We start from the raw sequence: 11,869 nt of genomic DNA, 5'->3' as shown, positions 1-11,869 counted from the left end.
TTTTTTTTTTCTTCTGCTGTTGCCACTGCGATTAATCAAATCCAAGCTCCCAACAACTGCCCCTAAGTAATCGAATTTGATTATTATTCTTATAGTTTTACCCTTTACATTTACTATAATCTTCTATATAATAATAATAATATTGTGAATTAAGAGATCTAAATTAATTGTTATATTTCCAGTTATATAGTATATATATATATATATTTCTATCTATCTATATACATACACGTTTTTGATATCTCTGGGTTTTCAAGATTTTCATTGCTATAGGCTCTCGACCAGCTCATTCATTCATTCTATCTCTCGCAGATCTGTATTTGTTTTCGTGTGAGGTTATATTCGTTCATTCTAATTCTAATATTCGATATTTTGTGTGTTGGTTATATTCGATTATTCTTGTGTCTTTATATTTCTCTAGCTTTCTCTCAGATCTTTATATTCGATATTTTTATTTTTTTATTTATTTTTTTTAAGTTACAGCCATATTGCAGTCACTTATTTTAATTTCGATTATTATCCATTTTAATATTAATAACCATCTTGTTTTAATATTAGCTATATACAAGTGATATATAAATTTTGTTTTTAATTTGGAGTCATACTACCCATATCTCCTTTGAGTTATCATATATTGTTGCTCCTATTACTATTGTTTGCTGTTCTAATTTATTTGCAATATATTACTGATTTATTACTATTATTATTATTATTATTATTATTATTATTATTATTATTATTATTATTATTATTATTATTATTTTGTTTGTTTGTTACATTTATTTGTTGAGTTTTAGTTTAAGCTGTCTCTATCAAATAATTATGTGAGGTCATGTCCTTCTGATTTAGGGGCGGGCAGGGATAGGGGGGTTAATGCTAGAGTAAAGAGAACCTTTAGGCTTAGATTCGGGAGTTGGAATGTAGGCACCCTTAAGGGAAAGTTTTTAGAGCTAGGAGATGCCCTGTCTAGATGTAATGTAGACATTGCATGCTTTCAAGAAACTAGGTAGACGGGGAAAAGTACTAGAGAGGAGAACGGATACAAGCTATGGTACTCTGGAGCGCCTAAGTCGATTAACGGAGTAGGGATCATCATGACCGAACGACTTAAAGATTTCGTTGTGCAAGTGGAAAGACACGGGGATAGGTTGATGTTGGTGAGATTGGTGATACAAGAGGAGACAATAAACGTGATCAGCGCGTATGCTCCCCAGTCGGGCCAGAGAGCGGGAGAGAAGAAGAGTTTTTGGGACTCTCTGGATGAACTTGTAAGGAGTTGCCCTGTTGACCAACGACTAGTGTTAGGAGGAGACTTAAACGGGCATATAGGAGTAGAGTCAGACGGCTACGCGGGTGTACACGGGGGATTAGGCTTTGGAGTGAGGAACGATGAGGGTCGCACGATATTGGAGTTTGCTACTGCACACGATCTGGTTATTGCAAACTCGTTTTTCCGAAAGAGGGATTCTCAGCTGATTACCTTTCAAAGTGGCCTAAATAAGACTCAAATCGACTACTTCTTGGTGCGTAAAGGCGACTTTAGGGCTTGCAAAGATTGCAAGGTACTTCCGAGAGAGGCGGGCTACTCCCAACATAGACTGTTGGTAATAGATTTGTTCCTGAGTAGAAGAGAAATGAAGACAGGGAAGGCTGTAAAGCCAAGAATCCTCTGGAAAAACCTAATGGGTGAAGCAGCAGAGACGTTTAGGTCGACGATTAGCTTGAGGTTCACAAGGGAGATAAAGGACGGTTCGCATATGGGAGCTGACGAGTTATGGACACTCTTGGCAGAGGGTATGAAGGAGACGACAAAGGAGGTTCTAGGGGTAACTAGAGGAACTGGACGACAATGGAGAATGGGTAGGGAATCTTGGTGGATTAGTGAAGAGGTCCAGTCCAAGGTCGCGGCAAAACTTAGTTGCTTTAAGGATCTTGTCTAAAGCCGCCAGAACGGGACAAATGAAGACTGGTCTTTGGCTAGGCAGAGGTACTACGAAGCCAAGAAAGAAGCAAAGAGGACTGTTGCTATAGCAAAAGAAAGAGCGTACGAAGAATTGTACAAGAAACTAGATTCCAAAGAAGGCGAAAACGAAATCTTCAGAATCGCTAAAGCAAGGGAGAAAAGACGTAGGGATTTAGGAGATGTCATTTATATCAAAGACGAAAGTGGACGGAGCATTGTGAAGGAAGGAGACATTAGGAAAAGATGGGAAGAGTACTTCGCCAACCTGTTTAATGGGAGAAGGTTGGGGAGAGTTCAAGGAGGAGAAGACCTCACCGCACACTCAAACACACGCTACGACGACGATGATGCTACGAGGATCAGCCAAGAAGAAGTAAGGGTCGCCCTAAAGAAGATGGGGAGAAACAAAGCAGTAGGTCCAGACCGAATTCCGGTTGAGGCATGGAGATGCCTGGGGGACGTGGGGATAAGCTTGCTGACAAGCCTCTTCAACAAGATTTGGACGAGTGCAAAAATGCCAGAAGAATGGAGACTTAGTGAGGTTATACCTATCTATAAGAACAAGGGGGACGTGCAGAGTTGTAGCAACTATAGGGGCATTAAACTCCTAAGTCATACCATGAAGCTCTGGGAGAGAGTGATCGAGACGAGGCTGAGAAGAGTTACGAAGAAGAGTTACGAAGGTGGCAGAGAACCAATTTGGGTTTATGCCAGGGAGGTCGTCGATGGAGGCTATCCATATCACCAGAAGCCTTATGGAAAAGTATAGGGAAAGACAAAAAGCGTTACATTGTGCCTTCCTAGATTTGGATAAGGCGTACGATAGTGTACCACGAGAGCTGATCTGGAGGACGCTCCAAGCGAAAGGAGTTACTGGGAGATACATTAGTGTTATCAGGGATATGTACGATAGGGCGAGGGATATGTACGATAGGGCGAGGACCGGTGTCCGAACACCGGTGGGGAGCACAGAGCTTTTCTCGGTAGAATTGGGCCTTCACCAGGGCTCAGCGCTTAGTCTTTACCTTTTTACCTTGATCTTAGACGAGTTGTCTAATGGCCTACAGGAGAAACTACCGTGGTGCATGATTTTTGCAGATGACATTGCACTAATTGCAAGATCGACGAAGGAGTTAAACCGTAGGCTCGAGAAATGGAGAGAAGCCCTTGAAGACAATGGTTTGTGTGTGAGCCGAGAGAAGACTGAATACCTACGATGTGACTTCGATAAACAGGAAATAAGACAAAATGGGGATGAGGATATTCGCATCGGGGAGCGGATATTGGGTTCGAAGGTGTCTTTTAGATACCTCGGATCGGTGATACACAAATCGGGGGGGGATAGACGAAGACGTGACACATCGAATCCAAGCTGGATGGATGAGGTGGAGATCAGCTTCTGGAGTCATGTGCGACAAGCGGATCCCGCTAAAACTGAAAGGCAAGTTTTACAGAGTGGCTATTAGACCGGCTATGTTATACGGGTCGGAATGTTGGCCGATGACGAAAGCCCAAGCGTCTCGAGTAGAGGTGGCAGAGATGAGGATGCTAAGGTGGTCTTGCGGGAAGACCCTATCAGACAGGATCCCCACGGGAGTTTTTAGAGCCGAACTTGAAGTAGGGACCATCATTAACAAGCTAAGAGAAGGGCGCTTGAGATGGTTTGGCCATGTTAGGAGAAGGGATCGAACAGCACCACTAAGGAGAGCGGAGTCTATTCACGTTGAAGGCATACGAAGAAGGGGAAAGCCGAAGATGAGGTGGGAGGACCGATTAGCGAAGGACCTAATAGAGCTTGGTTTGTCGGAGGACATGACATCGGATAGGACGGCCTGGAGAACTAGGATTAGAGTAGAGGATTAGGTTAGGGTATGATTTTTGTGGGACTGCGATTGACATCTTTTTCCCATAGTGCCTTGCCTAAGGTGGTTTGTGTTTGTTTGGCCGGGAGAAGTAGGCCCAATATAAGTGACTCTAGACAACAGAAGGCTTTGGCCTGACAGGAAAAGAGGTAGGTCGACGGAGGTGGAAGGTCAGAATACCGAAGGATATGAAGGAGTTTTCTGGTGGAGGAGGTGGACAGTGAGTGTAAGGCATATGGGAATAGGTTTTTGTAAATTTTTTTTACCTTAGACTTTGGTTCTCAGTAACCTCCGTAGTGGTTTTGACCTGAGTAGAAGGAGGCCAAAATCGAGGGGGGAGGTTACTCTTGGCTGCCCCTAAATGCTTTGCCCGTTGGAGGACATGACCGATGAGAGTTTATTAGAGGACTAGGACTAGTTTAGGGGTTTGGGAGGTTGGGAGAAGGCTAGGTTTAGTCTAAGTTAATGTCTAGCTAGGCGGCTTAGTTAGTGTGTTTCATAGGTTGCGCACCACCCGTTATTTTCCTTGGACTTATCGGGCACTAGGTTTTCTTAGTTCATTCCCTATATGTAGGTAGGTTTGGGATTTATGCTGAAACACTTCTAAATTTGTCTACGTTATACATGGTTGTTATTATATGTGTTTTGATGAGTGCTTTTAGTTATTTCTGAGTTCATTCCCTATATGTAGGTAGGTTTGGGATTTATGCTGAAACACTTTTAAATTTGTCTACGTTATACATGGTGGTTATTATATGTGTTTTGATGAGTGCTTTTAGTTACACTTTTAGGGCGTTTGACGCTACTTTTCTTTTTTGTTCTCGGGTGTTCTCAGTAGACGGTGTCTAGAGGACTAGGTGTATAGGTTACTTGTGTCGTTTTGGAGCGTTTTAGCGAGTAGACTAGGATTAGTTTGGCTTTGCGGCCCTTAGTGTTTAGTCATTTCTTACATATAGGTATGGTTGTCCTGGTGGTTTGTACCTCTTGTTTGAGATCCTTGCTGAAGACTTTGTGTATTATGTTCCTTCATTTTATGTTGTTTTTTGCGTATTATGGTTCCTAGATCTTACGTACTGTGCTTAGGTACTTTTAGGTCGTACGTTTGCTACTATTCCCTACTCTTAATGTAGCCATACCCAGCGGACATGTATATCGTCTTGGCATTTTCTCGGCAGACAGGTATAAACACTTTACTCTTTTTACGGTTTTTACATATGCTTGGCCGGAGGTCCTTATGGAAGCAGTCTCTCTACCTTTGGGTAGAGGTATGACTGTCTACAGCTCACCTCCCCCATACCCCGCACAGGGATTGGGTACAGTTGTTGTTGTTGTTTATGTAATTGCCACATATACTCGGACAATGCACAAGATTTGAAAGTTTGTTACATATAATGCACAAGATTGAAGTTCCATATATACCATGACAATTTATGTAATGTTGTTTATGTTTTGAAGTCCTAATCCCTAATTTAAAATCCTCCAAATTTAACTGCAATTCATCATTTAAATCGGTTTTCGTGTTCAATGTTTTTATCTCTTCAGAATGGTGCTTGCAACTACTCAAGTTTGTTTCTTTATGCTTTTCTTGATCATATCACTACAACTCATATTCGGGTAATTCAAGTTGTTGATTTTTTTTTTTTCTAAACTCGACCGTACTTTTTTTATCGATGTATATACCGTTGACGATGTTTTATGATGTTTCGGGTTACAGGACAGACACAAATGTTTTGAATGTAGGCAAAGAATTACAAAAGGAAACTATTCCGTTACAAAATGGTTCGCGTTTTTACAAACTCCAAGGACTTAAACCAAGTACATGGTATGAAGTCAAGATATCGTATCCTGCTTCTGTACGTGCTACATTGCGTCATCGTTGTCATAATCTTGTTGTTTGCTTATGTTTTTGAGTTAAATGGATTTCATTGTATTTGATATCAGATACCTGCTAGTTTTTATTTACAACTGAAGAAAGAAGATGATTTAAACGTAGTGATGAATCACCGGAGGAAATTACTGAATACTGAAAAGTTGATTTTCAAGAACGATGATGCAGACTTGTCTAATGAACTAAAGGTTTGAGGTTTGCTCATTGTTCGCCTTTTTTCACTGGAGAACTTCTTTAGGTGGCTATTTTAACACTTTTATAATGAATCGGCTTTGTAGATTATATTTCTAATGGGTCAGTTTTATAAACCTACTTTAGAATGAACATGTGCTATTCGAACTTCTTTTAATCTCTTAAATTGAACTTATCAAACAAATCAGATAGATTTGAATAGATTTCAATTGTATATGATTTTAAAAATGGTAATGGAATGTTGGGTTAAGATAATCTGGAATGTTTTTACTTACACTAAAGAGTACCTGTTTTGCACCATTATCCAACCCGTCCAGTTTGCCACCTCTTGATTGTTTTGTCAAGCTAGTAATCGAAAATCTTTTGGTTTCAGAATGGAACATATGTCTTGTTGACGGTGGAGCCAGAAGGAGTGGTGGCGATACCTAATGGAAAGGAAAGGGAAATGGTCATTTATAACATAGGTAAATTTCATCTAATATCCTGAAAAATTTGATAATCTTGCAACTTTTCTTTCTCCTTGTATGATGTTTACTACTATCAATTAGAATATCTGACATACACATAATTAATTTGAATGCATATCGTATGTTGTTTTGTTGAAATGTTAATGTTGGATTAGGATAAGTTCAACTCTCGTTTATATTACTTCTTCCCCTTCCTTTTTGAAAGCAGCCATTTTTCATATTTTTGCCACTACACTAATATAAACGCATTTTTTCTGTAGTCCGTACACATTTAAAGAGCATATATGAATTGGTGTTTGAGAACCAGACAAGCTCTTACAAAATTACAATTTGTTTACGATAATTTTCTTGTTTATGCACTGGTTGATCCATTTTAATGCGTTTGGGATTTCAATACACTAAAGTACTGCACTTATTGTTTGATTATCACACATGTAAACAAATGACTGAAGACATAAATGTTACAAAATGAAGCCTTGATTACTTCTCGATTTGAATTTTTTGTTCTGTTCTTCTAGCTGTATAATTTGAATATATGCACAAATAAACAGAACCACACTTTATGAAATTCATGATTCATCACTGTCCTTTGAATTCCATATATGATGTTGCAGCTTATAGAATACCCTCCTTGTAAATTGATTATTTTCTTAAAAAATCTCCATGTTATGTTATATTGGTTTTCCTCTCCTTTTCATTGGTGATGCTTTTTTATACTTAATTGTGGAGTGGTAGTTTTGACCAATGTTCTTTTAAATTCGGGCTATGTCTTGCCTATCTAGACATGTTGTCCAACCGGCCCGTCCCTTCCATTTTGCCACAAAGTTAATGTTCTTTTTTTTTCTTGATTGCAGTTTGTGATGAACTGGTACTAGGTATCCCGCACAAAGCCTGGTGGGTTGTGATTCTGGCAGTTCTTTGCTTAGTTCTGGCATTTGTGATCCCTTCTTTTCTACCATCCTTTCTTATGAGTACTGATCAAACACGAGGATCAACTTCCAAGAATTCTTGACTTGAGATCCTGTTTGGTGTAGAGACGTTTTCTGATCAAAGTTTTAAGATTACTTGATATAGTTGGTTAGGAAGCAAATCATTAGGTCTTGTAATGTCATTTCTTTAGGCGATGCTGATGTGTCCAAGTGTTTGTTTTCATACAACCAACGAAATTTCAGTTTGTATCTAAATTTGGTATTTATGTAACGCTTCATGCCGGCTCTGTAGGAGCCAAGTCAGTGAAAGTACTTCGAGATCGAAGTAACTTCTAGCAATGTGTCTCTGTGACATGTGTGGGTGTGTGGGTGTATATAAGGATTATCGTAAACAGAATGACATGAAAACATCTTTCTTTTCAAATTGTATTATGAACTATCAGATGCGACCACAGATATTGATGATGATCATGTTTCATTTTCTATAGTGATTTTCTAAAAAACTAATAAAGAGCGATTCAAAAACTTGTATATTTGGGTTCTATCTTCCATTTGGATCTGGATAGTATATCAAGCCTAATTTGGATGGGTATATAAAACATGTACATAATGCCTAATGAGTTGTCTGCAGATGTACTCTCGTTTTTTACCCAAAATTTTGAGTTTGAGCCTTAAGGATAGCAAGTCCATGTCAACATCTCGTGAAAGAATTTACCATTATGCGAGGAAGTTTTCTCAATGTCGTATCCTGACTGAATGTTAAAAAAAAAATCAATGGATAAGGTTCACTTCTATATATATATATATATATATATATATAATTCCGAGATTAGATTAATCAATTCAAACAAATTTTATTTCAAATTAGAGACCAGTAAAACCTATTTTGAGCATTGAGTTTTCTATTCTCAGTTTTTTGTTTTTTTAAAAGTTTTGTTTGTCAACTATGCAAAGAGTTATTATAAAAATATAGGTTTAAAATATATTGTTTCATGAATATGAAATGTTCCATATTATTAGGATTTAGGATCAACTGATCCACATTACTTTGGGATCGTATTAGATAGCAAGCTATGACTCACTATATGTAACAGTCGTTTTATCTTCATAAAATTTATTCTACGTTACGAAAAAACATTTAGGGGTTTTGTTGGGTAAGTATGGAAAATGAGACAGGTGCGGTGATAAAAATAAATATGAATAAATCTTGATCACAATAGGAATGTATTGGAGATTGACAAGAATTAGATGGGATATGGTAGTTATCCTTATGCAAACTCTCCTACATATACAACGACAGGCTTCATTCACAATTACAAAAATGAATTACATTAAGATTATCACTATGGAGTGATAAGATTATATGGTTGACATAGATCATTTCCAAAGTCGCGAAATTCAGAATTCAGCTTTCGGATTCATTACAAGGTATTTTTCAGTTTTTAAAATCTTTATAGAGCTTCGGTTGAAATGTTTTATATATAGAGAGGATCTGAGCAAGTGTAATACAGACCGGACTAGGCAAAGTTACCATCTCTTATGTTTGGGTAATAATTACACATTTTTGAGATATAAATGCTTTTTTACTTTTTTTTAATGGTATTTTAACACACATTTGTGTTCAAGGATATCTATATATATATACGAGCATAATACCCGCGCATTGCGGCGGAATTTTGTTTTAAGAATGAGATAGATTCGGGGGTAGTTTAGTCCAATTGTAGAGGTAGGTATAGAAAAATGTATTAAGGTAAGGGACATTTTAGACTTATCAGGTTCTTAATGACTTAAAGCTAGTTTGCTTTATAAGGGAGTATAGATATGATTGTGTGTTTAAACAACGTGCAACAACATCAAAAATTCTTTTGGTCGCATTATATAGATCATATTAGCATGTTTTAGATCAGTTTTGAGATGAACAATGACTCAAAAGTTGTTTTGGATCAACCAACATAATCAGTTTGAAACACATAATTAAATGGTGTAAAACAAACAGAAAATTAGTCAAATGTTGATTTACTCGTATTATTTAGGGCCCCAAAATTTTTATTAAAATCTTGAGTTTCCATTCATGGGCGGCATGGGCCTATTTGTTAATTTAATGAAATTGGGCTTTGTAGATAGAAAAATGTTTCATGAGACTCTTGATGACTAAATTGATGATTTGAGTGACAACCGAGTAAACCGTAACTTTTAACAATAAATTGCTCCATTTAAACTGAGATAACCATAAATGTAAATGTTTTATAAGAGTTATAATTCGAGACTTGTTAACGTTGTTGAATACACACAAAAAAAAAAAGGGAAGTGAGGACTATGTCTATTCGGCTGGAATCTTTGTATTATTTCATAGGATTCTCTTGGCAATCCAAGATTCTTTGTTTTATTCAAGCAGGATCATTTTTTTTTCATTATTTCCATCAATTAACCAAACAATATTATGTAAGTGAAGTCTTCTTATAGAAGGTTCATGAAAAGGTTTAAAAATTGTTTTAAAAAAATAAGGGGTTTGCTAAATACAGCCCTTAGGGCTGTGTTTAAGGTGCATAAATTGTTTGTACATTTACCATGAAAATCAGGAGGCGGACTTTTAATATGGAATGTACAAGTTTTTTTATGCACGTTAAATACATGTAGCTTAGTTGAACTTGCGAAGACCAACATATACATGTCAGAATTGGGAATTAATCATGTGGTACGTAGAGCAGAAAAAGATCGCAGAGTCTGATCAGCATACGTTCTCATCCTATTGCCATGATGGAAAAATGTTATTGCCACTGTTACCTGAAGCTCCTGAACCACTAAGGTCATTTTTGGATTGACATAACTCGGCCACAGTAAAATTCGAGGAATAGATTAGGACATATAATAGCATGTTTGCTTCACATCGTTAGGGGGGAAGATTAACCATGCTTTAAATAGTAGAAGAAGTTTATACACATTTAGAATAAGCGGGCAAAACTATCATCGAATAGGTTCCATGCTTCCCACTGAAGGAGATCAACCCAGATATGCTCGACTGTACTTTTAAGATGCCCTAATGAGATGAGAAACTGGAAAACAACGATAGCCATAATGTCAACCAGGCTCCTTAAGAAAAGGGTACACTTATTCATGACGGAAGAGCTGTGCACTTTATTATGAAAACACTATGGTTCTACTAAATTTGGCATGTTGGAATTTTATTTTCAATTGTTATATCTAAGTACTTTTTTCTTGCTTTCCATACGTTTGTGCTATAAACATATTGATGACACATAATAGCTGCTATGTTTTGCTATTGCAATGGTCACAACTTTTAAAGGAAACAAACTATTTGTACCAACCTTGCTACGACATGAAAGTAAACGAATATACTATTATCCATGTCGTGCATTGCACGGGCTTCCCCCCCCCCCCCCCCCTCTCTCTCTCTCTATATATATATGTATATTAAAGTTGAATGAAAGATGATTTTTAGCACTTAATCTATAAGGATAAGGACTAATGTATAGAGGACTAATCTTTAGCCAAGATGTCAAACAAATCGACATATCTGGCCGTGCATCGCACGAGCCTTCGTTCTAGTACATAATGAAATACTAATGAATATAGGTTTATAAAATGGATGGATTCATTAATTGTGACATGCCAAGATAATAGAATTATATAAAACGTTTAAAATTGAAGATGCTCTTTATATCTAATTCTATATCATATCGTTCATTCATTATAAAAATCAAAACTTTAATGTTTATAATTAGATGCTAATTGTTTCCTCAAATGGGTGTTGTTTGGATTTCAATATTTCATAATTTAGTATCACCTTTACTATTTTTTTTCTTAAAATGTAAAGATTCTATCTTGATATACTATTTTCAATATGGAAAAAGAAAATTGAGTGAAATTTTTGGCTCAAACTTTTAAGATGTTTTTGTTCTTGATTTGGTAATGTGGGATTCATGTAATTCATCTGTTTTTTTTTTCTTTTTGTTTTTTGAACGGCGTAATTCATCTGTGTCTACAATTGACACATAGTTTAAGAAGAATGTGACTCACATATGTCACATTTACTATTTAGAAATATTCGATAGGTTAAAATTTGGAAATGGTCACATATTTTGGAACAAACATGCCTCACATTTTAACTCAACAAACTTGTTTTTGTTTTTCATCGAGCCAATAAGCTTTTTTGTTTTTTTTTTTGTTTAGTACATTATGCATTTATGCTTCTAATGAAATTTGTTTGGAAAAATAATATATATTTTTGAAATTTAGGTGAGGAGATCACAAGCTTCATGCCATTTGGGACAACTTTCCAATTATAGAAAGTAAGTTGCTTTTTTAAGATAAGTTGTGGATTAATGGGAAAGAATTGAATTTTAGTAGTTGGGATTGATCACAAGATTTGAAAAGGGTGTCTTTTTTTTTTCTTTACTTTTGTTGTTGTTTCACAAGAAAGATGATACAAAATGGTTGTGCAACGTTAGTGACACATGTCACCACCTCTGGACAGATATCCACATTTATCACAGGCAAAACGTTTGATTCAGGGTTTATAAATAGGCATTATATGGGGAAGGGTTTAA

The 11,869-nt window shown here is 36.7% G+C and overlaps 1 protein-coding gene across 1 annotated transcript; it reads left to right on the top strand.

Annotated features, from left to right (window-relative positions):
- Positions 1–242: 242 nt before the first annotated feature.
- LOC122594816 lies at positions 243–7,640 on the top strand. Its single transcript, XM_043767126.1, has 7 exons — positions 243–335; positions 4,919–5,004; positions 5,368–5,439; positions 5,540–5,678; positions 5,767–5,901; positions 6,279–6,369; positions 7,227–7,640. Exons 3-7 carry the CDS (start codon positions 5,369–5,371, stop codon positions 7,382–7,384), a joined length of 594 nt encoding a protein of 197 aa, XP_043623061.1. The 5' UTR covers positions 243–335; positions 4,919–5,004; position 5,368; the 3' UTR covers positions 7,385–7,640.
- Positions 7,641–11,869: the final 4,229 nt, after the last annotated feature.

This window comes from Erigeron canadensis, chromosome 4 (genome assembly GCF_010389155.1).
Source record: "Erigeron canadensis isolate Cc75 chromosome 4, C_canadensis_v1, whole genome shotgun sequence".
NCBI lineage: Eukaryota > Viridiplantae > Streptophyta > Magnoliopsida > Asterales > Asteraceae > Erigeron > Erigeron canadensis.
The sequence above is the reverse complement of the archived record's forward strand: the minus strand, read 5'-3'. Positions and strand labels throughout refer to the sequence as shown.